The sequence below is a fragment of the Bubalus bubalis genome, chromosome X (genome assembly GCF_019923935.1).
Source record: "Bubalus bubalis isolate 160015118507 breed Murrah chromosome X, NDDB_SH_1, whole genome shotgun sequence".
In the NCBI taxonomy this organism is placed as follows: Eukaryota; Metazoa; Chordata; class Mammalia; order Artiodactyla; family Bovidae; genus Bubalus; species Bubalus bubalis.
The window spans coordinates 1,682,725-1,708,136 of NC_059181.1; the positions used below are offsets into that span (position 1 = coordinate 1,682,725).

At 49.8% G+C, this 25,412-nt stretch overlaps 1 protein-coding gene across 7 annotated transcripts in view; it reads right to left on the reverse strand.

Moving 5' to 3' along the window:
• Positions 1-497: 497 nt before the first annotated feature.
• The window catches only part of PRKX (protein kinase X-linked), a 54,936-nt gene continuing 30,021 nt past the window's right edge, over positions 498-25,412 (reverse strand). For 4 of the 7 annotated variants that reach the window (XM_025277259.3, XM_025277257.3, XM_006049285.4 and 1 more), the window contains 7 exons: positions 21,104-21,367; positions 13,053-13,172; positions 7,820-7,915; positions 5,958-6,015; positions 4,012-4,089; positions 1,968-2,116; positions 498-967 (listed from right to left, as the gene is read on the reverse strand). In XM_025277259.3, coding sequence (XP_025133044.2) covers positions 1,991-2,116; positions 4,012-4,089; positions 5,958-6,015; positions 7,820-7,915; positions 13,053-13,172; positions 21,104-21,367 — 742 coding nt within the window. In that variant the 3' untranslated portion in view covers positions 498-967; positions 1,968-1,990. The remainder of the gene's footprint in view (positions 968-1,967; positions 2,117-4,011; positions 4,090-5,957; positions 6,016-7,819; positions 7,916-13,052; positions 13,173-21,103; positions 21,368-25,412) is intronic. The other 3 variants (XM_025277258.3, XM_044936720.2, XM_044936719.2) reach the window with 3 other exon arrangements.

Sequence of the window (25,412 nt, forward strand, 5' to 3'; positions counted from 1 at the left end):
GTTGAGGAGAAATAAAACCAAGCAGAAACAAGGAAGGTTCAAACGGTTCCATCGTGTCCCTTCCGTTCCTTGCTTTTCCCAAAACCAAAGGGGAAAAGAAAAACATGTGCGTTAAGTTCCCCGAGCCAATGCTGAAAAGAGACTCTTCTGTATCGGGAGATGCATTTTTGGTCCAGGGATTGAACATGGAATATGAATAGCTAGCCATCTCCCTACAGAGTCTGAAATTTTTTTTAATGCCACAGACAAAATGCCTTGAGAAAAGCATTTGCGGTCAGCAGCTAGTCTTGGACTAAAATTCAAACTCACATCTCCTTCCTTTGCCTTCTGGTTTCAAGACCTCAGGCTACCAGACACAAAGCATTAAACATCCTGGATACAGACTGTCATAGGATATACCCATAAAATGCATAGAAGATGATAAAAAATGCATATATCATAACTTTAAAAATGTTGTCCAGCAAGAGAACAGATTCATAAAAAAAAAAGAAAAGAAAAATCTGAAACATAAATATAATCTCTGGAAAGTAGGAACATGTACATCACAATTTCTGTGCTCCAAGCATACCGCCTTTTTTTATACACAGACACGAGCAAACGTACAGACACACACACCATTTGTGGTTATATCTGAACAAGTTGAGTTCAAACTTAAAAAGTCAAGTCTATAAGGGAAAAAAAAAAAAAAAAAACGAAACCCAAGATATTTCAGTAGGAACACACAAGGCTAAAAAGAAGAAAACCTCCAACCAAACGAATGTTCAAAGTGTCCTACTGTGCAGCCGATTTCCAGTAGATTAAATAATTCCAGGGCCACGAAGGTCAACAGCTCTCCAGTCTCTTTATACACATCCAGGCGTATACACACGCGGAAGCATCCTTACTCCAAGAAGAAGACAGATGCCTCCTCGGGTCGGCATGGGGGCCACTGTGCATGCCAGGCAGGCTCAGATCACCCTGTGTCTGGCTTGAAATAAAACAGGATTCGGTTACTTTTCTAAATGTTTATTCTTCTTTATCTTTTGCTTGCGCTGTGTGGCACACGAGATCTTAGTTCCCCAAGCAAGGATTGAACCTGCATCATTGGAAGCATGGAGTCTTACCCAAGGGACTGCAGGGAAGTCTGGGTTTTGTTACGTTTTCAAAACACCTGGGCACCATTTGTCATCTTAAGAGTAACAACAACAACGGCCGGACAAAAGAAGCCAAAGATTCCTTTCACACTCTTATTGCAAAGACCCACAAGCCTGAATTCTATGGAGCGAGAATGCCGGATAAAGGAAATTGAAAGGATTTTTTTTAAAAGGTGGTGGGGTCTCCATGTTCCATAGAACTAGTCCAACCTCGTCTACAATTTGAAAAGAGATTCAGCCCAGAAAGAAGAGTGGGTCCCCGTTTCCTGGTACTCTGCCATAGGACCTCACCATGAGACAAAACATTTTATGATGAAGAAAAAACTACAGGGCCCACACTTGCAATCTAACTCTGCTTCTGTTTTGTAAATCAGTTCAATCCCCAAGGACCCACCACATAGCACAGGGAACTCTGCTCACTACTCTCTTATAACCTATATGGGAAAAGAATTTGAAAAAGAAGAAATACATGTATATGTAAAAATATATATACATATAAGAAATTTAAAAATAAACAGAATTCAACTGATACAGGGCTTGCCGGGTGACTCAGACGGTAAGGAACCCGCCTGCCAATGCAGGAGACCCGGGTTCCATTCCCTGGCTTGGGAAGATTCCCCTGGGGAAGGGCATGGCAACCCACTCCAGTATCCTTGCCTGGAGAATCCCATGGACAGAGGAGCCTGGTGGGCTACAGTCCACGGGATCACACAGTCAAGACACGACTCAGCGACTAACACTTTCACTTTCATATACTTTCAAGTGATATCATGAATGCATGAAATAAAGGGTGCCTTGATATTTCAAAAGTCAATACATAAAATAAAGATATACCTTCCAGGCGGGGAGTCCCGAGCTCAGAAATTCTTGAAGACATCCAGCTCTTTCTGTGACACGGGAGGGGCAGAAGTCCAGTCGTTCTCAGGATAGGCTTCGAAGTTGGAGGTATCGTCCTCACTGCACAGCTTGGGGACAATTGGGGGCTGAGGAACCAGCAGAGACACAGCACCGTGGTTACAGAGGAACAGTGTTCACCAGTAATCTTACATTGGTAAAGCCATGCTTCAGCTTTACTGCACTTTGCAGATACTGCGTTTGTTTTTTTAATAAATCAAAGCTTTGCAGAAACCTTGCCAGTCTGCACCAGGAAGTTGTTACATTCAGGCAAGCCCAGTTTTATCACATTTTTAACACTGTATTTGTTCTCTTTTTTTTTTTAAATCAAAGCTTTGCAGAAACCTTGGATGGAGCAAGTCTGTATCAGGAAGTTGTTACATTCAGGTACGCCTAGTTTTATTGCACTATACAGATAATTGTTTTGTTTTGTTTTTAAACCAAAGCTTTGCAGAAACCTTGGATGGAGCAAGTCTGCACCAGGAAGTTGTTACATTCAGGTACGCCTAGTTTTATTGCACCATACAGAAAATTATGTTTTGTTTTGTTTATAAATCAAAGCTTTGCAGAAACGTTGCAGGCAGCAGTCTGCACCAGGAAATTGTTACATTCAGGCACGCCTAGTTTTATTGCAATTTATAGCTCAGTTGGTAAAGAATCCGCCTGCAATGCAGGAGATGCCGGTTCCATTCCTGGGTTGGGAAGAACCCGTGGAGAAAGCATAGGTTATCCACTCCAGTGTTCTTGGGATTCCCTGGTGGTTCACACTGTAAAGAATCTGCCTGCAATGCAGGAGACCTGGGTTCCATCCCTAGCTTGGGAAGATCCCCTGGAGGAGAGCATGGCAACTCACCCCAGAATTCTCGCCTGGAGAATCCCCATGGACAGAGGAGCCTGTGGGCTACAGTCCATGGGTTCGCAAAGAGTCGGACACAATGACTCAGTGACCAAGCGCACACACCATACATACCCTTTTTTTGTTTTTTGGGTTTTTTTTTTTATGTAATCAAAGTTTTGCAGAAACCCTGCATGGAGCAAGTCTGCCCCAGGAAGTCATTCCATTTAAGCATGCCTCAACCAGCCCTGGGATTTCTTTGGAAGGAATGATGCTAAAGCTGAAACTCCAGTACTTTAGCCACCTCATTCGAAGAGTTGACTCACTGGAAAAGACTCTGTTGCTGGGAGGGACTGGGGGCAGGAGGAGAAGGGGACGACAGAGGATGAGATGGCTGGATGGCATCACCGACTCGATGGACGTGAGTCTGAGTGAACTCCGGGAGTTGGTGATGGACAGGGAGGCCTGGCGTGCTGCGATTCATGGGGTCGCAAAGAGTCCGACACAACTGAGCGACTGAACTGAACTTTTAATTACACTTTGTACATACGGTGTTTTTTGCAAGTTGAAGCTTTGCAGAAACTGTACATCGAGCAAGTCTATCTGCGTCCTGCCTCAAACAACACTGCCAGACTTCTTGCTCTGCGTCACCTTCTGATAATTCTCACATTTCAAACTTTATCATTATACTTGTTGGGTTGATCTGGGACCACTGATCTTTGATGTAACCACTGACATTGGTATGTTTTGTTTTGTAATTTTTCAATTAAGGTATAGATGTTCTCGAAGACTCTTTGCCACACCATGGACTGCAGCACGCCAGGCTCCTCTGTCCATGGGATTCTCCAGGCAAGAATACCGGAGTGGTTTACCACTCCCTTCTCCAGGGGAATCTTCCTGACCCAGGGATCGAACTGGGGATGCCTGCATCGCAAGAGGTCTCTTTACCAACTGAGCCACCGGGGAAGCCCGACTCTTCAGCTCAGGTCTTCCCTCTCAACACTGTGAACTTCAGTTATTAACGATCTGAATCACTTCGTTAGGTACTCATCCTAAGGAACCGAGCCATAGACTCAGAGCCCACGTCTGTGTTCAGGAGAACTTGAGACTGCCCGGGTGCGAGCCGGCAGACCGGACGTACGGCCGTACCTTCAGCTTCCTTTCGGGGACGGCGCCCCAGTCCACGACCCGGAACCACCGATGTTGTTTGACGTCCTCGGCTCCGTTCTGCAAAAAGGAACAGCCGTCGTCAGCGAAGAGAAGGCCGGCAGGACAGGAAAGCGCGTAGCCCAGAGAAGCTCCGGACGATTCCACACAGAGAGAAACAGGGGTTCGCTCTGACTCGAGCCTTTGTCCCCGGAGAAGACCACGAAGGAAGGCATGTGAGCATCATTATATGCTTTTGCTCATTATAGAAAGAAATGCAGTCATGGTGCTCAGGCTTCCCTGGTGGGTCAGGGGTAAAAGAACCTGCCCGCCAAGGCAGGACATGTGGGTTCCATCCCTGGGTTGGGGAAGATCCCCTGGAAGAGGGCATGGCAACCCCCTCCAGTGTTCCTGCCTGGAGAATCCCATGGACAGAGGAGCCTGGTGGGCTATACTCCATGGGGTTGCAGAGGGTCGGACACGACTCAGTGACTAAATAGCAACAACATGCTGTTCACGCATATACTGCTCTGGACCACAAAGACCAAAGGGGGATTATGGTTCAGGCCCTCCCAACATAAAAGTGGCATTTTCACCTTGGCAAGTTCCTTCCGCTGAAGCTGTGCTCATTGTGTGTGTGTGTGTGTGAGTGTGTTAGTCGCTCAGTCGTGCCCAACTCTTTGCGACCCTATGGACTGTAGCCCCGCCAGGCTCCTCTGTCCATGGGATTCTCCAGGCAAGAATACTGGAGTGGGTTGCCATTTCCTTCTCCAGGGGGTCTGCCCGACCCAGGGATAGAACCCGGCTCTCCTGCATTGCAGGCAGGAAGCTTTACCACCTGAGCTACTTTTACAAACGTGTAAAAGGAGGTTCACAAAATGATGTCATTTGCTCACTTTGGCCCAGAGATTAAGTCACGCGACTACGATGCAAATCAAGGATGTCACACTTGAGAGATGGGTTTTGTTTTTTTTTAAAAGACTTTGCAGCGTGTGGGATTTTAATTCCCCAAGCCGGGATAAGAACCGCGTTGCCTGCAGTGGAAGCCTGGAGTCTTAAGCACTGGACCGCCAGGGAAGTCCAGAAACTTCAGAGAAGTGGTAGCTACAGGTTACTTGTTCTTTTGGAAGGAACGAGCCTGTTCTTTAAAACTGTGGTGACGAGTTCATCATTTTGCAAACATATCGCAAGCCATCCGACTGTCGGATTTAAGGGGGTTAACTGCATGACATGTGAATGACGAGAGGGAGGTTCAAGCGGGAGGGGACATGGGTATCCCTATGGCGGATTCGGGCTGATTCGTGGCATAAACCAACATAATACTGTAAAGCAATTATCCATCAGTGAAAATTTTAAAAAATATTCAGAAACAAAAAAAAATACATAAGTAAATAAAGAAAGCGATGATTAGTTAACTTATAGATCACTGCTGAGTCACCAACTTCTTTGGAGAGACGAGGAGACTCAATTCTGGGTGAATCAAATCTGAAATTTGGCCGATGAAACGGTAAGACTGTTCTGCCATTGTTGACACGTCTGAAGTCAAATGAGAGGCATTTAAAGCGAATACCACTTAATACGTGCCAAGACACTCAGTCGTGCCCAACTCCGCGACCCCTGTGAACTGTAGCCCTCCAGGCTCCTGTGTCCAGGGGGATTCTCCAGGCAAGAATACTGGAGTGGGTTGCCTTTCCCTTCTCCAGGGGATCTTCCCAACCCAGGGATTGAACTGAGGTCTCCCACACTGCAGGTAGATTCTTTACCAGCTGAGCCACCAGGGAAGCCCAAGAACACTGGAGTGCGTTGCCATGCCCTCCTCCAGGGGATCTTCCCGACCCAGGGATCGAACTCGAGTCTTTTACGTCCCCTGCACTGGCAGGTGGACTTTTTACCACAAACCTCACGTGGGAAGCTGCTACCATTCCATATATAGGGATACAAACACTCACCTTCATATTTCCCAGTCTCCTTGTTCTGTCGGTAACAAGCAGCTTCCTGATGAGGTCTCTGTGTGGGCCGGGGGTGGGGCAAGGAGACAGAAACACAGACACGTTGATATGGACCCATGCAAAACAGCAGGTCAACAGCAATAAAATCCACAGCACGGGACAAGGACACCCGCCCCGTGATTCAGTCTTCACGATGACTAAGCGTCTTCTAGCCTTTCTCACCACTGTTGAGTGCTAAGTCACTGCCGTCCTGTCTGACTCTCTTCGACCCCATGGACTGCAGCCCACCAGGCTCGTCTGTTCATGGGATTCTCCAGGCAAGAATACTGGAGTGGGTTGCCATGCCCTCCTCCGGGGGATCTTCCCCGACCCAGGGATCGAACCCGCGTCTCTTATGTCTCCTGAATTGGCAGGCGTGTTCTTCACAACCAGCTTCACCTGGGAAGGCCCTTTCTCACCATTATCTGTTCCTGAATAACCCAAACAATTTACACGATGCAGACTTGCAACCCAGCTAAGGCGCAGAGGTTGATCAGATCATCGTAGAGATGAACAGCCTTTGAACATGAGCAGGGGAAACCCTGTCTGCCCTGGGGATGTCTGACTTTCATCTAAAATACACCGGCCAGGCCAACCCCAGCCAGCTACACTACGTGTGATTCTATCAAAATCAGTCATCACGCTTTGCCCGGTGGGTCTGCTTATCTGTGGGAGTCTTGTCTGGACTCCTTGCCTTCCCAGAAGCAAGGCAAGTATTTTTGTGTGTGCTGGGTCACTGAGATTTCCCTTCTAAATAGCAGGCGGTGTCAGAATACTGACTCACTGGACAGCAACCCTGAATATTCATCAGAAGGACGGACGCTGAAGCTCCAAGACTTTGACCACCTGATGCAAAGAACTGACTCATCAGAAAAGACCCTGATGCTGGGAAAGACTGAAGTCAGGAGGAGAAGGGGACGACAGAGGATGAGATGGTTGGATGGCATCACGGACTCAACGGACATGAGTTTGAGTAAACTCTGGGAGATGGTGATGGACGGGGAGGCCTGGCATGTTGCAGTCCATGGGGTCGCAAAGAGTCAGACACGACTGAGCGACTGAATAACAATAAAAAAATCACAACACAGAAGGTCAGAGAAGCCTGCATTCACACAGCAGATGAGGACTCGACACAATTACGTCAAAGCGTGTTTCAAGAAATCATTTACTTTTACTTCCGCCTTGAAAATTTTATTTAAGTAACGTAATCGCTCACAGTACTTACACATTATACAAGGGCTTTCCCGGTGGCTCAGCAGTATAGAATCTGCCTGCCAACGCGGGAGATGCAGGAGACCCTGCTTTGATCCCTGGGTCGGGAAGACCCCCTGGAGGAGGGCATGGCAACCCACTCCAGTATTCTCGCCTGGAGAATCCCATGGACAGAGGAGCCTGGCGGGCTACAGTCCATGGGGTCGCCGAGAGTCGGACACAATTGCAGAGACTTAGCATGCAAAGTCATCGATGCCCACACCACCCACCAAACTAGCTGGGAAGAACAAGGGCCTTCTTCTCCAATAACAAAGCTGCTTCCTTATTCAATACGATGCCAAACAGCTTTTATTCGCTAAAGATAAATACACCCATTATCTCAAAAGATGTAAAACACGGCTGTGAGTCAGAAAGAGGTGAAGCGTTATCCCAGCAGTCATGAAAAGCTTTCTCCTTTTCGGGGGGAAAAGATGAGCCAGCCAAAGAGCGTCAGCTCAGCTCAGAGGAACAAACCAGGATGGGACCCAGCTGGGCAGGACGTCTCCACTGGGGGTTTGTCACGGGCTTTAGAAATAAACACCTCCGATGACCAGAGCACACGGCTGACTTACTTGACACTGAACTCCAGGTGTCTGGGGAAGTCTATCTTGCCAGCGAGAATCTTCTGATAGATGCCAAAGGCATTGTCATCGAAAAACGGAGGAAACCTGTTAGAAACATACAAACGTCTATTTTTAGTGGCCAGTGCGGGGGAAAAAAAAAAAATACAAAAAAACACCCCCAGGCTTTATAAGGATGGATTCCTCCCACCTGCCATGGGCAGAAGAGAATCTTATTTTTCGGAGTGCACTTTCTCCTCTCACCCTGGAGTCACGGATGACTCAGGACGAGCTATGGAGGCACGGTTCCAAGAGGCCAAGCGTCAAGCACTTTGTCCCAGCTCCAGAGGACGGGCAAGTCTAGAAAAGGCCATGACCACGAGGCTATGTGACTAGCTAGACAACACACAGCCACTCACTGTCTGTTGTTTAATCACTGAGTCGTGTCCGAGTCTTTGCGACCCCATGGACTGTAGCCCCACCAGGCTCCTCCGACCATAGGATTCTCCGAGTCCAGAATACCGGAGTGGGTTGCCATTTCCTCCTCCAGGGGAATCTTTCCAAACCCCGGCATCCGACCTGCGTCTCCTATCTTGGCTGGCAAGTTCTTCACCCCTGAGCGTACCTGGGTAGCCCATTACGGTCTCAGAACTACAACTAACCCGGCCAGTTGTACTTTTAGAGGAACCAGCTTCCATGGATCGCGAGCCTACCGCGGCCAAGAGACACCCAGCCCTCGGCGAGTGTGAACGCCTTGGAGTGAATAAACCCCCGAGTCGGCCCTCCGCCCCTGAGCCAGAAGCCGGTTCCAACAGCAGCCGGGGGTTCGTATCCCTGCCTTGGGCGGTGGGTGTGAATGAGGATACGCCGCGGGACGGTTTCCATTCAGAAACGGGCCCGGGAGAAAACGCGTCATACATTCCTCCACGGGCTCCCGGAGAACACGGCATACGGAGCCCCGAGGAAGCTGGCCTGAGACGCCGCCGTCACGGGAAAGGTATGCCAGAAGTGGCTTTAACGAGCGGAAAAAAGTCATCACCAGGGAGTGCTCACAGATGGAGCCTGAGAGAAAAGCCAGACGGAACGCGCGTCCGAGAGGTCGGGGTGCGGAAAGCGGCCTAAGAGGGCGCCCGGATCTCACGTCTGTGTTAGCCGCTCAGTCGTGTCCAACTCTTTGCCACCCCATGGACTATATATACAGTCCACTATATATACAGTCCACGGGATTCCGCAGACCAAGAATACTGGCGTGGGTAGCCTTCCCTTTCTCAGGGGAATCTTCCCAACCCAGGCATCGAACCCAGGTCTCCCTCATTGCAGGTGGATTCTTTATCAACTGACCAATAGGGAAGCCCGCCCAGATGTGAAAGTTTTCTTCAAGTGTCTTTTATTCAATGGAAACCTTCGAATAATTTTTATTGGCCGCATGGAACAGGATATGGGGTATTCCTTCCCTGACCAGGGACAGAAGGCACATTGCTCTCAGTGGAAACTCAGTCTTAACCACTGGACTTCCCGGGAAGCCTCTCTCCTTCTAAGCCTTTTTTTTTTTTTTTCTTTATTTGACTAATTTAACTGAAGGATGACCAACCTAGACAGCATGTTAAAAAGCAGAAGCATTACTTTGCCAACAAAGGTCCATCTAGTTAAGGCTATGGTTTTTCCAGTAGTCATGTATGGATGTGAGAGTTGGGCTGTGAAGAAAGCTGAGCACTGAAGAATTGATGCTTTTGAACTGTGGTGTTGGAGAAGACTCTTGAGAGTCCCTTGTACTGAAAGGAGATCCAACCAGTCCATCCTAAAGGAGATCAATCATGAATATTCATTGGAAGGACTGATGCTGAAGCTGAAACTCCAATCCTTTGGCCACCTGATGTGAATAGCTGACTCATTTGAAAAGACTCTGATGCAGGGAAAGACTGAAGGCGGGAGGAGAAGGGGATGACAGAGGATGGGATGGTTGGATGGCATTACTGACTCGATGGGCATGAGTTTGAGCAAGCTCCGGGAGTTGGCGATGGACAGGGAGGCCTGGCGTGCTGCAGTCCATGGGGTCACAAAGAGTCAGACACGACTGAGCGACTGAACTGGAGGAAAATTACTTGACAATATGGCAATGGTCCTAATAAAACAGGCAGTGAGTGTCATTCACACACGTGGGCACAACTTGCATCTTGACATCAGCCGTGGTGAGCTGTAGACAGAAGGACCACCTGTACTGCCCCACGAAGGCAAACGCAAGAATTTCATCTTAAAAAATGCATGGCCGGGAACTTTTCTGGCGGTCCAGGGGTTGAGAATCCGCCTTACAACACGGACGACACCAGTTCCATCTCTGGTCGAGGAACTAAGACCGTGGAGCAAGTGAGCCCGATGTGCTGGGTCCACGGACTCCAAGCTACACAACGAGACTGTCTGCAGGCCGCCGTGAAAGAGCTGGCAGGCTACAACTGACAACCAACCCCCAACTCAGCCAAATAAGTGTTCTTTTTAAAAAATGCACATCAGGGCCTCCCCCGGTGGGTCAGTGGTAAACAATCCGCCTGCCAATGCAGGAGACATGGGTTCAATCCCTGACCCGGGAAGATCTCACATGCCTCAAGAGTATCTAACCCGAGCCCCCCCACCAAAAATATATATATATATGCCAATTTTGCAATTTTTTTTCCCCATCACCTATCCGTGATCTTTTTTTTATAGACATCTTTGACCTACCTCAATGTTCCTGGTGGCTAAGAAGGTAAAGAATCTGCCTGTCAATGCAGAAGACCCGGGTTTGAACCCTGGGTCAGGAAGATCCCCTGCAGAAGGGCATGGCAACCCACTCCAGAATTCTTGCCTGGAGAATCCTGTGGACAGAGGAGCCTGGCGGGCTGCGGTCCATGGGGTTGCAGACTCAGACACGACTGAAGGTATACTTAGCAAACACGTAGCACACATCCTATTACGATACTGCCAGGGTCAGTTCAGTTCAGTTCAGTTCAGTCGCTCAGTTGTGTCCGACTACTGGGATAGAGTGTATTAAAACACTAGACTCCTAATAATCATGTTTACATAATAACTGCAATAATCATTCTAATATATCCTAATATTGTATTCTAATTCTACTCTCTTGTATTTTAATAATTTCTATTGTAGTATATTTGATTACACTATAGAATATGTAGGTTCCCATAGTAAAAGAACATAGCTGCTCAGTCGTGTCCTACGCTTTCTGACCCCGTGGACTGCAGCCCGCCAGGCTCCTCTGTCCATGGCATTCTCCAGGCAAGAACACTGGAGTGGGTCACCATGCCCTTCTCCAGGGGATCTTGCCGACCCAGGGATCCAACCCAGGTCTCCTGCATTGCAAGCGGATTCATTACCGTCTGAGCCACCAGGGAAGCCCCATATGTCCTAATAATATGCCATTATCTTCCAACAACATATCTTCCAATCGTATACTATATTCCAGCGTTATCTTTGCTATGATATTCCATATTATTCCATGAAATTACATTTTTTTTTTCCCCTGTAATAATACAGAAAAGAAACCAGAAGACACAAGAAGTCCATTCTAGCAAAACGTCTTCGGGGCAGCGGGATTCAATTCTCAAGCAATGCTACCCTCTGCTGGTCAGAAACGCTCAGGAAGGAACGCAGCCACCCGTGGCTGGGACACGTGTGGAGCACTGATCAAACACAGGCGCAGAAAGATGCACGCTTCTCGCATTTCCTTTTACATTTTGCATTTCTGATACCGCAGGGAATGCATTTCCGTCCTGTGTTTCTGACCGGGACTTCCTGGGCTGGGGTGCACGGGAAGGGATTTTTTTTTTGGTCTATGGGATTGACTACAGAGGCGTGTGAGCAGAGACAGAGAGAACAGAAGAAGGGCAAGGGGGCGGAGGAGGGGCAGGCGGGGGCGCGGAGGAGTCCTTGGTGGAAAACACTCCCCCTCCCCTGCCCGCCGGCCAAGCACAGCACCCAACAGAAGAGCCCTGTGAGCACAGAACAGCCAGGAAGCAGCTGTTCCACGGACGTCTACGGGGAAGATGCTTGCTGCCTGCCCGGTGTGCGGAAACGAGGTGTGCGTGCGTGCTCAGTCGCTCAGTCGTATCCGACTCTTTTGTGACCCCGTGGACTGCAGCCCCGCCAGGCTCCTCTGTCCATGGGATTCTCCAGGCGAGGACACTGGAGTGGGTTGCTATTCTCCTTCTTCAGGGGAATCTCCCCAACCCAGGGATCGAACCCGCCTCTTTCCGCTCCTGCATTGTAGGCAGATTCTTTACCACCTCACGGAATTCCTAGCAACACCTCACAAAAATGTCAGACTTGAGTGGTTAGTCACGCTGATACAGGGTGCATCTCTCCAGAATCTGGACCGGGGAGGTAAATGGAATTCCAAACATTCCCAGGCACGTCTGGGGTTTTCAGGAAAGAACGCACTCTTTCATTTCTGTAGCACTGTTCCTTCCAAATGTCCGAAAGAGCATTTCTTTATCCAACATGCCCGCTACCCAGCTCGGGGTTCCCTGGTGCCTGCAATGCAGGAGACTGGGTTCCACCCCTGGGTCGGGAAAATCCCCTAGGGGAGGGCATGGCAACCCACTCCAGTATTCTTGTCTGGGACAATTCCAGGGACACAGAAGCCCAGTGGGCTACAGTCCATGGGATCGCAAAGAGTTGGACACGACTCAATCACTAACATATACACCCAGCTCTGGGAATCACTCCGGAGTGATCGGTGTGTGATGAATCGTATATTCTTGGCAGACAGCGACACTCAGAGACAAAAGATCTCAAGAGACACACCCTGCTGGTCCTCCAAGCTCCTCCTGTTTCTTCTTTTGAAAGCAAGCCGAATGGTCAGTTCATACCATCATCACCAACAGTGGGAAACTTTCGGAAGACTCCACTCCAAGTATGTCCATCCCCTGACAATCCCTGCACCAAATCCTGGGGGCTGCGCACCCTGGGAACTGTGGGAAGACTCCACTCCAAGTGTGTGCATCCCTGACCCCCTGCACCAAATCCTAGGGGCTGAGCACCCTAGGGAACTGTGGGAGACCCCACTCCAAGCGTGTGCATCCCTGACCCCCTGCACCAAATCCTAGCGGCTGAGCACCCTAGGGAACTGTGGGAGACCCCACTCCAAGCGTGTGCATCCCTGACCCCCTGTACCAAATCCCAGGGGCTCAGCCCCCGAGAGCAAGCCAACAGGACAGGGAGCTGCAGGCATCTTCCTCAGAGAAGCGGTACTCACCCTGAGAGCATCTCGAATATCAGGATGCCAAGTGCCCACCAGTCTACCGCTCGGCCGTGGCCCTTGCTCTGAATGACCTCCGGGGCCAGGTACTCGGGGGTCCCGCAGAGGGTCCACGTCCTATGGGAAAAGAAGAAGGAGGTGGGGTCCATGGAATTCAGCTGTCATTGGCCGACGCATGCACCTCAGGAGCGGGGAGGCTACGTCACTGAATTAATCTACGCGGACCCTTAGACCCCAACCCCGTAGATAAACACGGCAACGCTGTCCTCTGTGACGTTTCTCCTTTTATAGACACTTTTTTTTCAATTTAAGGTTTTTAACTTTTACTCCGTATTAGCATATAGCCGATGAACAATGTTATGATGGTTTCAGGAGGACACTGGAGGGACTCAGCCACACATGTACATGGATCCCTTCTCCCCCAGACTCCCCTCCCATCCAGGCTGCCACGTGACACTGAGCAGAGTTCTCTGTGCTGTACACCAGGTCCTTGCTGGTTCTCCTTGTTAAATACAGCAGTGTGTCCATGTCCATCCCAAACTCCCAAACTATCCCTTCCCCATCCTTCCCCCTGGAACCATAAGGTTATTACAGAGTATTGAGCAGAGTTCCCTGTGCTGTACACCAGGTCCTTGCTGGTTCTCCTTGTTAAATACAGCAGTGTGTCCATGTCCATCCCAAACTCCCAAACTATCCCTTCCCCATCCTTCCCCCTGGAACCATAAGGTTATTACAGAGTACTGAGCAGAATTCCCTGTGCTGGACAGCAGCAGGTCCTTGTCTTTATCCTACCCCATACATAAAGACAATAACCTTGTCTTCCCTGAGTTTCTTCCTTTTATGATCATGACGAAATGATGAAAGTCACTCAGTCACGGCCAATTCTTTGCAACCCCATGGACTGTGGCCCACCGGGCTCCTCTGGGATTCTCCAAGTAAGAATTCTTGGAGTAATTCTTCTCCAAGTAAGATTCTCTAAGTAAGAATACCAGAGTGGGTTGCCATTTCCTCCTCCAGGGGATCTTCCTGGCCCAGGGATCAAACCTGAGTCTCCTGCATGGCAGCTAGATTCTTTATAGTCTGAGCCACCAGGGAAGCCCTGCTTCCTTTTATAAACACTCATTAAGCAAAACCGACTCGAAGTAACAGTCCTATTATCACGGCTGTGTGTTGTTCTTGGTGTTTCTCTTTGCTGCTCAGAAGCAAAACCCCCACAGTCCTGTTTTCCAATAAAACGATATGAAAACAGATTCAAACCACTGACTCGTGAAGCCTGCTGTACCTGGGAGTGACTATCAGGAGCCCATATGTCTGCTTTATAAATAAATGAACTGGTTCTCTTCTCCCAGAGGAAAAGCAAAACATTAGTGAAACATCTTTTCTGCTGTCTCTGCAAAAGGTCTGAAGTGTGTGCTGAGCTTTTGTGGGTTCACTGACACGTTAGTTTCAGCAGCGGCATTTAAAACTCTTGAGGTTAAGGGGCTCTGGGATGTCTGGGGTAGAAACAGGGCTGAGAACTTTGGAACTGATTTTCTCCCCCAGATGAGCTGAGACCTGCAGAAAAGTGAGCTTTTGGCCCCACCTAGAGGACAGCCGGGAAAAGACCCTGATGCTGGGAAAGAGTGAAGGCGGGAGAAGGGGGCGACAGAGGATGAGATGCTTGGATGGCATCACCGACTCGATGGACATGACTTTGAGCAAGCTCCGGGGGTTGGTGATGGACAGGGAGGCCTGGCGTGCTGCAGTCCATGGGGTCGCAAAGAGTTGAACGTGACAGAGCGACTGAACGACAACACAGCACATCAGGCTGAAAGCCGGAGATCCAACCAGTGAAGATGGACCCAGCAAAGAAACCGTCTCCCCGTAAGTCTCCTGCACCAGCAGGCGATTAAAAAAAAACAAAAACAAAAACAAAAAAACCCACTATCACCACCTCATTGCTTTAGCTCACGAAATTCTTTAGTTCTGCTGGCTGATCCCGTTAGAGCTGTGTTTCCAGCCTGGGGGCACATCCGAGGTTGCCTGAATACGGCTGGAAGCCTGGGCCTCAGCTGTGACGTCCAGACCAGCTGGAGGCGGTAGCAGGTAACTATATCCTTTGCCAGGGGTGGTGTCTCCGCTTACGCGCGGAAAGTTGAGTCTCTGTCTGGCTGCAACCTCAGGTGAGGAGCCCACACATCGAAGGCTGTATGACTTAGCAGTTTTCCAAGAAGACTCAGGTAGCCTGACACCTTTTTCTTTTTTTAGCTCTACCAGTTTATTGCTACCAACCCATCTCCCTCCAACCTCAGACACGCGTGCTCAGTCATGTAACCCCACGGACTGCAGGCCGCCAGGCTCCTCTGTCCATGGGCCTTTCCAGGCAAGAATACTGGAGTGGGTTGCCATGTCCTTCTCCATATCTTTTTGAAGCAAAAGCTTTTTCCAAAAAGACTCCACACTTCTTGGGAGCTAGAGAGGCATGAATTGCTAGAAAGAGCTTCAGAATAGAGCAAACCTTCTTAAAACTTTACATCTCAAAGCGGAATTGCAGTTCCATGAAATGTTGCAACAGAATTTCCATAAGCTGCGGAAATGTCAGTCCTCACTTAATATCTCTAAAGAAAACTGAAAGCTGGGAGCTGAACAGACTTGTGTACACCCACGTTCGTAGCAGACACTTACTGAAAAGCAGGAACAGTTGTCTTCTTCTTTTAAGAGAATTCTCTTTATACTTAAAAAATTTTCGTAATCCTCTTGGGCACAGAAGCATACATTGTTAGAAACAAGCTTCTGATTGCAGGAAATATGGAAAGACAAAGACATACAGCTGTTGATGCTGGTGGGAAAGTGCTGGTCCAGGCTGTGAATTATCAATGGTCTGGTGTTCTCTTTTTCACTCACTCAGTGTTATCATTTCCACTACAACACGGGGCTTCCTGGGTGGCTTAAAAAGTAAAGAATCCGCCTGCAGTGCGGGAGACCCGGGTTCAATCCCTGGGTCAGGAAGATCCCCTGGAGGAGGGCATGGCAACCCACTCCAGCATTCTTGCGTGGAGAGTTCCCCCGAACAGAGGAGCCTGGCGGGGCTACAGTCCATGGGGTGGCAAAGAGTCGGACACGACAGAGCGACTAACACTTTCAGCGGGTAGGAGGCTATTATCCAAGGAGAGAGAGGTTGGTCTGTAAAACAGATGTCCAGCTGGTGGTACGTTCATTTTCCCAAGTGCCTGCCATGGCATCCATACTGGGTTGAGCTGTGTTCCACCCAAAAGTCCTAACGAAAGGCTGGTACCCATGAATGTGATCTTGCTTAGAACAGGGTCTTGCAAGATGTAATCAAGAGAAGACTGGGACTAACCCAGCGTCCATGTAAGAAGAGGGAGGCGGACAGAGATTTCTCTTTACCACGGGAGGACAAAGTGAGAATGAGCCGGGAAGAGACGGTCATCAGGAACTCAGGTCAGCCAGCAGGCTGATCGTGGAGTTCCAGAAGTGGGGAGGGTAATAAATGCCTCACAGGGTCACACGTCCTGTAGTTCTAAGACCGCACTGCCATGACGTCCCCTGACCTTAATTTCCCTTGCAACAAGACTATCTCCAAACAAAGTCACAACGGGGGGTAGAGCTTTAAGACGCGGATTCTGGAGGAACATAAATGCAGTCCACAGCAAAGGAGGGTGATCACGATGCTGGTGCTGATGCTGCTGATGCTGGAAGTGGTGATGAAAGTGAAGGGGACAATTTTGGAGGTGACGTTGGTGCCACGAGGGTGGACGTGATAAACTCAGAAGCACTGACTGTCTACTCGACATGCACTACCTGATCGAACTGTTTTTAGGAAAGACTTTCCAATGACCAGATCCAGACATCCTTACCTGTCACCCTACAGGTAGGAACACCTCTCATTTCACAGATGAAATGAGCAACACAAGGAACACAGGGGTGACCACAACCTACGACACACGCAACCCGACCCTCTAGAAACGGGCAAACACACGAGTCCAACACAGACAAGCAGTGCCCACAGCAAGCCTTCATTCCTCATGCCCCTCCGAGGTGCTTCCCCTAACAGAGCCTCTGGGTAAGGGAAATAAACGTAACCTAAAACTCATAAAGCACTCTCGCTTGGCAACCGTGGGCATACGGGCAGACCGTCTCACCTCTCAGAACCACAGATTTCTCAGCTGGGAACTGGTGAAAGTCGGGCAAACTGATCACCCAGCAAATCTGTGAAGCATTTTACTGACGGTTTGTTGGAATCAGGCTTCCAAACAAAATGACTTTGGGAAAAAAAACGACTTTCATGTTGATGTTTGGTAGACACCAACATAATATTGGACAGCCATTGTCCTTCAACTAAAAATAAATAAATTTAAAACAATGAAATTCTGTAAAGCAGTTACCCTCCAATTAAAAAATAAATCACGGAGAAAGAAATGGCCACGCACTCCAGTATTCTTAGCTGGAAAAGTCCACGAACAGAGGAGCCTGGCGGGCTGCAGGCCACGGGGTTACATGACTCAGCACGCAGGCATGAGGCTTCAGGGAGATGGGTGGGGAGCAACAGACTGGTAAAAGCAAAAATAAATAAATAAATAAATTTTTAAAAAATAAAATTAATTAATTAATTAATTAAAAAAAAAAAAAAACTGGCCTCCCCTGGAAGTTCAGAGATTAGGAATCCACCGCTGGGGGTGGTCACAGGTTCTCATCACCCCTGCTTCCTTGCTTTGTCCCCGGGGTCCCATCCCTGGTCCAGGAAGATTGCACATTACACAGGGCAGTGAAAAGCCCACGTGCCACCGTGACCGAGCCTGCTCTAGAGCCCGTCCTCCACAACGGGAGAAGCCCCTGCAATGAGAAGCCCGCGGATCACAACCGGAGAGGGGCCCCCTGCTCGCCACAACTAGAGAAAGCCTGTGTGCTCTGCTCAGTCACTCAGTCGTCTCTGACTCTTTGTGACCCCATGGACTGTAGCCCGCCAGGCTCCTCTGTCCATGGGGATTCTCCAGGAAAGAACACTGGAGTGGGTTGCCACGCCCTCCTCCAGGGGACCTGCCTGATCCAGACATGGAACCCAGGTCTCCCAAATCGCAGGCAGATTCTTTACCATCTGAGCTACCAGGAAAGCCCAAGAACACTGCAGTGGGGAGCGTCTCCCTTCTCCAGGGGAAGTTCCTGATCCAGGAATTCAACCAGGGTGTCCTCCATTGCAGGCAGACTCTTTACCAGCTGAGCCACCTAAGTACAGCAAGGAAAACCCAGTACAGCCAAAAAGAACAATTTTTTTTTTTTTTAAAAAAAGGGTGGAGTTTATACCCAACACTGCCAATAGGTGGCAGCACCCCTATCATCGACTGAAACCGAGGTTTAAAGCTACCTACACTCTTTGGGACGGCGGAGCCTGGTGGGCTGCCGTCTATGGGGTCGCACAGAGTCGGACACGACTGAAGCGACTTAGCAGCAGCAGCAGCAGCACTCTCTCTACATAAACTGAAAGTCACTCAGTTGTGTCCAACACTTTGCGACCTCACACACTATACGGTCCATGCAATGCTCCAGGCCAGAATACTGGAGTGGGGAGTCTTTCCCTTCTCCAGGGGATCTTCCCAACCCAGGGATAGAACCCAGGTCTCCTGCATTGCAGGCGGATTCTTTTCCAGCTAAGACACAAAGCACCCCATTTTATTCTTAGCCATGTAAGTGATGAAATTCTATAGGGGAAAAGGATACTGACTTTAACCGCATCAGAGAAAGTAATCGCAGGATGGCCCCTGTCTAAAAGCCATCACACATGAGCTATTTAATGTTAAGTCAGTTCAGTTCAGCTGCTCAGTCGTGTCCGACTCTTTGCGACCCCATGAATCACAGCACGCCAGGCCTCCCTCCATCACCAACTCCCGGAGTGTACTCAAACTCATGTCCATTGAGTTGGTGATGCCATCCAACCATCTCATCCTCTGTCGTCCCCTTCTCCTTCTGCCCCCAATCCTTCCCAGCATCAGAGTCTTTGCCAATGAGTCAGCTCTTTGCATTAGGTGGCCAATTAGGATTGGAGTTTCAGCTTCAGCATCAGTCCTTCCAATGAATACCCAGGACTGATTTCCAATGACTATTCAGGATTGACTTCCTCGAGGACTGACTTCCTTTAATGTAAAACTGCTCCCCAATTGTTTGCCATAAACAGATGTTTCTGCAACGTGAGGAACAGTACTCACGTGAACGAACCCCAACTCGTCACACGAATGGACACCATGGGCGTTTGTTCCAGATCTAGCTTCTGATACGGGAGTCATCAGCTGCCCTTTCGCTGCACAGAGTGAAATTCTAACCCGTTTTAATTTGAATTTAAATGTAACAACCCACACTCAATGCACGGACTGAAAAATGCACGTGAATCTGCTTTCTTTCCAACCGTTTCAAGCGTCACAGGCAATAAACACAGATCTTGAGTATCTGATAGGAAATCAATTCACACCAAAGGAGAAACGGTGTTTGGAATTTCAAAACCTGAGTACCAAAGATTCATGGAGGACTTCCGTGGAGGTCCAGTGGTTCAGAACCCATGCTTCCAAAGCAGGCAGCACACAGGTTCCATCCTTGGCTGGGGAACTAACATCCCACACGCCGTGAGATGTGGACAAAAAATATTCATGGAGAGTCTGTCAACGCTGATATGGACACTAAGTTCAAATGGTCCCATCTGGGACATCCTGAATTAAATCAAGTTCTGAATGCAATCATTTACACCTGGTTTGACTTTTTGAAACAAGGCTCATTAAAAACGCGAAATAATACAGATCTGTGCTGAATTTGTTTTGGACAGCAATGCTCTCGATAGCAACGTCAGGAAGTTAAATTAGTAAAATCATGCAGAGGAAGGGAACACATATCTTTGTCCTGGGAAATACGGTACTGTATGCGCCTCTGTGTGCTAAGGTGGGTCCGACTCCTCGTGACCCCAGGCAGTGTCAGAAGGACTGGGCCCTGAGGCTGTCTGTAAGATTGTCCTGGGCTTGTGGGGGCAAAATAACACAGCTGTACCTCTTAAAAGTTCATCATTCTTATTACAGACAATAGCCAAGGCGTGGAGACAACCTCATTGTCCGTCAGTAGAGGAAAGGATAAAGGAGATGGAGTACAGATATGAGATGGAATATTACTCAGCCATGAAAAGGAAAGAGAGCATGCCATTTGCAGCAACATGGATGGACCTACAGACGGGCATATTAAGTGAAGTCTGTCAGACAAAGACAAAAGCTACACAATATCAGTTTTAAGGGTGAGTGGTAGTTGCTCAGTCATGGCTAACTCTCTGCCATGAATTGTAGTCTGCCAGGCTCCTCTGTCCATGGGATTCTCCAGGCAAGAATAGTGGAGTGGGTTGCCATTCCGTTCTCCAGGGGATCTTTCCGACTCATGGATCGACCCTGTGTCTCCTGCTTGGCAGGCGGAATGTCTACCACTGAGCCACCATGGAAACCCCATGTATATCTATATGTATATCGCTGTGTGTGTGTGCTCAGTCGTCTGCAACTCTTTGAGACCCCATGGACTACAGCCCTCCAGGCTCCGCGTCCATGGAATTCACCGGGCAAGAATACTGAAGTGGGTAGCATTTCCCTTCTCCAGGGGATCTTGCGAACCCAGGTCTCCCACATCGGAGACAGATTTTTTACTGTCTGAGCCACCAGGGAAGCCCAAGAATACTGGAGTGGACAGCCCTTCCTTTCTCCAGGGGGTCTTCCTGATACAGGGATCGAACCCAGGTCTCCCACATTGCAGGTGGATTCTTTACTATCTGAGCCACTAGGGAAGCCCAAGAATACTAGAGTGGGTACCCTTTCCCTTCTCCAGCGGATCTTCCTGACCCAGGGTTCGAACCGAGGTCTCCCACATTATAGGCATATTCTTTACTGTCTCAGCCACCAGGGAAGCCACCCATCACTTCTTCTGAGATGCGGAATCTCAACAGAAAGGAACTCCCAGCACAGAAGATGGAGTGGAGGCTGCCAGAGGCAGAGGGAGAGGAAAAGGAGAACACGGGGAGAGCAACGGTCACTCACTTGTCCACCAGCTTCTTGGCGAAACCAAAGTCGGTGAGCTTGACATGGCCGTCCCTGTCCAGCAGGATGTTCTCCGGCTTCAGGTCCCTATAGACGATGTCCCGGGAGTGCAGGTACTCGATGGCACAGACGATCTCAGCAGCGTAGAACAGCCCGGTGTTGCTGGAGAAGCGGCCGCGGTTCCGCAGGTAGCTGAAGAGCTCACCGCCCGGCACAAACTCCATCAGCATGTACAGGAAGCGGTCGTCATGGCCCGTCCAGAACCTGCACCAGGGAGGGCAGGGGGATCACAGTGAGACTGAGCGCTGCGCCTCGGCCGGACAGACAAGAGGCTGAGGTGGGGAGAGGACTGAGTTCATGGTACATGAACAGGTCACACGAAGATACATCTATAGGGGTGGTCCAGCAGTCACGTATGGATGTGAGAGCTGGACCAGACAGAAGGCTGAGCGTCTGAGAATTGATGCTTTCCAACTGTGGTGTTGGAGAAGACTCTTGAGAGCCCCTTGGACTGCAAGGAAACCCAACCAGTCCATCCTAAAGGAAATCAGTGCTGAATATTCATTGGAAGGACTGATGCTGAAGCTGAAGCTCCAATACTCTGGCCACCTGATGCGAAGAGCTGACTCATTGGAAAAGACCCTGATGCTGGGAAAGATTGAGGGCAGGAGGAGAAGGGGGCGACAGAGGATGAGATGGTTGGATGGCATCACGGACTCAATGGACATGAGTTTGAGCAAACTCCGGGAGAGTGTTAAGGACAGGGAAGCCTGGCGTGCTGCAGTCCATGGGGTCACAAAGAGTCGGACTCGACTGAGCAACTGAACAACTTCCTTGGTTCCTCAAGTGCTGTATTCATTACATCGGAGGGTGACAGACTCTAAGCAGAGGTGAGAAAGGTGTTGCAAAAAGAGAGAGAAGAAAAGAACACACTGGTAGATTCAACAGCCAGCACAAGGCCCTCAGTCATGAGAAAACCAGCTGCTGCAGTCCCTGGGTGCACAAACCGCTGGACACGACTGACCAGCTGAACAACACACATGGTCACAGACACGTGTATGTGTCTATGTATACACGTCATGAAAAGTGAAGCCGCTCAGATGTGTCTGACTCTTTGCGACCCCATGGACTGTAGCCTGCCAGGCTCCTCCGTCCATGGGATTTTCCAGGCAAGAATACTGGAGTGGTTTGCCATTCCCTTCTCCATCTATTGGAATAAACACAATTGTATAAGATACGGCCCTGGAAAAGGTACCCATAAGAAAGAGATGGTCATACTAAGTGAAGCCAGACAGAATCACAGAAATACTATATGATGTTACTTATACGCAGAATCTAAAAAAGAATGACAAAGTCCCCTAAACAAAACTTTCAGACGCACTGGGAAACCAAAAGCTTCTTGTGACTTGCTTTATGGCATTCTCTGCTTTACTGAGGTGCTCCGCCGCTGAATCCGCTGTCTCTCTGAGGTCTGCCTATATAGTAAACTGTTACCAATATATAGACAAAGCACTGGAGGAGATGGCTTGCAATGACCCAAAACGTAACTGGAAGGGAAATCAGAAAGAAGAAATCAAGTGCAGTGGTCTGGAAAGTACATGTGCATAGTTGCTCAATCATGTCTGACTCTTTGTGACCCCCTGGACTGTAGCCCACCAGGCTCCTCTGTCCATGGGATTCTCCAGGCAAGAATACTGGAGTGGGTTGCCGTGTCCTCCTCCAGGGGATCTTCCCGACCCCGGGATCAAACCCAGGTCTCCTGCACTGCAAGCAGATTCTTTATCGTGTGAGCAACAGGGAAGTTCCCAGGGAAGTATAAGTTTATGCAATAAAAAAAAGATGAGGGAATTCCCTGGTGGTCCAGCGGTGAGGACACTGTGCTTTCAGTTGTTGAGGGCGTGGGTTTTGATGCCTGGTGTGAGAACTAAGATCCCACAAGCTGCACAAGATGGCCAAATTAAAAAAAGAAAAAAGACGGGCTGCAGAGAGGAAAAACTTTTCCATGTCCAAGGAAAGCCTTTCAAAAAGAAAAAACAACATACTGTTCTCATGTTCAAATGAACGTCTATTTCGCTCATCCCCGCGGTTATCCGTTAGAGAAAAGTATGGGTCCTGCATACAAGAGGCTTTCTCTAAGTGTGCATTTAAATGTGAAGACTCTCTGAGGCTAGCCTCAGACGCATACTTAGTCACTCACTCCTGTCTTACTCTTGGCAACCCTATGGACTGTAGCCCTCTAGCTCCTCTCTCTCCATGGGACTTCCCAGGCAAGGAGACTGGACTGGATTGCAATTCCCTTCTGCAAGTGGATCTTCCCGATCCAGGGACTGAACCTGCATCTCCTGCATCAGCAAGCAGCATTCTTTACCATCTGGGCCACCTGGGGAGCCCGCTACGCTCAGATAAAGCTGCTGTTACCATAAACGCAAGCCCATCTGCCTGACACCCAGTGAGACCAAACAATACTAGAATACTGGAATTTGGAACACAGAAAAGTTTGTTACAGGGCCACACAAGGAGATGGGTGCATCAAGCCTTAAGAAACCCAAAGTTACTGGAAGCTTTCAGCAAAGCCCTTTTGTACGGAAGGTGAAGGATGGGCGTGGTTAGCTGTTGCCCACTTCTTGATGTCAGAGCCTTTATTCAGGCTTCCCAGGTGGCTCAGGGGTGAAGAATCCCCCTGCAATGCAGGAGACCTGGGTTCAATCCGCAGGTTGGGAAGATCCCCTGGAGAAGGAAATGGCAACCCACTCCAGTATTCTCACCTGGAGAATCCCACGGACAGAGGAGCCTGGCAGGGCTACAGTCCACGGGGCCGCAAAGAGTCAGACACGACTGAGCACATTCACAGGCACACACATCCTTTGCTCTTGAGGTCCCGTCACGGTCAACGGACAATGTTCCGCTAAATCTCTATCAGACATGTTACATTCTCTGTTCTGAAAAGAAAGGGCCAGGTCACCAGGCACAGGTTTCACCCTTCAGGGTCCCAGGCCTGGCTCAGAAGGGACAGAGCTCAGCGGGCAGCTCCCTGAGGGCCAAATCCCCAGACCCGCCCAGTTGTCAGCACTGAACTGACCCCCAGGCTTCTCAGGGTGCCCAGGCCGGGGGAGACGGGGCCCCATGGGGGGCCCTGACGGCAGGGTAGCCAGGACAGACGCCCACTGTAGTTAGATTGCAGACCCAAGGATGAGGGAGACCCCCAGGCTTCTCAGGGTGTCCAGATGGGGACACGAGGTCCCACGGGGGTCCCTGACGGCAGGGTAGCCAGGATAGACGCCCGCTCTAGTTAGATCACAGAACCCAAGACTGGGGGAGACGGTCACCGTGGCCTGAAGACCCGGGTCCAGACAGGGGGTGGCCCTTGCAAGCACCCTGGAGCCCCCCAAGCCATAAACCCCAGCTTGTTCCCAGGGCCCTCTGGGCTCTCCTGCTGGACCAAGGCTGGGTGAGCTGGAGGGCCCCCGGGGGTAAGGCCAGGACCCGTATCTGGACTCTGGGTCCACCCGATGACCATCAGTTCACACACCTTTGGATGAAAGCCCTCACTGTGGGGCACTGATTGGAGAAGGAAATGGCAACCCACTCCAGTGTTCTTGCCTGGAGAATCCCAGGGACGGGGGAGCCTGGTGGGCTGCCGTCTATGGGGTCGCACAGAGTCGGACACGACTAAAGTGACGTAGGAGCAGCAGCAACAGGGGGCATTGAATGACAACTGGGGGCCTGTGGGCGGGGCCCGCTGCAGCGCCGTCCAAAGGCTCAGCAGCATCACTAAGCGCTGTTCATTGATGCTTGCTTGCCAGTGGGTGTGGCCCACTCGGTGACATCCAATGGCTGACCAGAACCACTAAGGGTCGCTCATTGGCAGTTGGCTGCTCATGGGCGGGGCCCACTACAGCACCGTCCAATGACTAAGCAGCGTAACTAAGGGCTGTTGATGCTTGCTTGGCAGGCCACTGTGATGGCAACCAATGGCTAAGCAGGACCACTAAGGGTCGTTCACTGGCAGTTGGCTGCTTGTGGGTGGGACACACTGCAGAGCCGACCAATGGCTGAGTGGAAACACGAAGGGTGGTTCACTGACTGCAGCTTGTGGGTGGGGCCCACTGACGTGCCATCCAATGGCTGAGCAGGACCACTAAGGGTCGCTCATTGGAAGTTTGCTGCTTGTGGGCGGGTCCCATTGCAGAGACGACCAATGGTTGAGTGGCACCAAGAATGTTCCTCATTGACAGTTGGTTGCCTGGGGACCACTGTGGCGCTGCCTAACGACTGAGCAGGACCATCACCAGGACTTCACTGGGAGTTG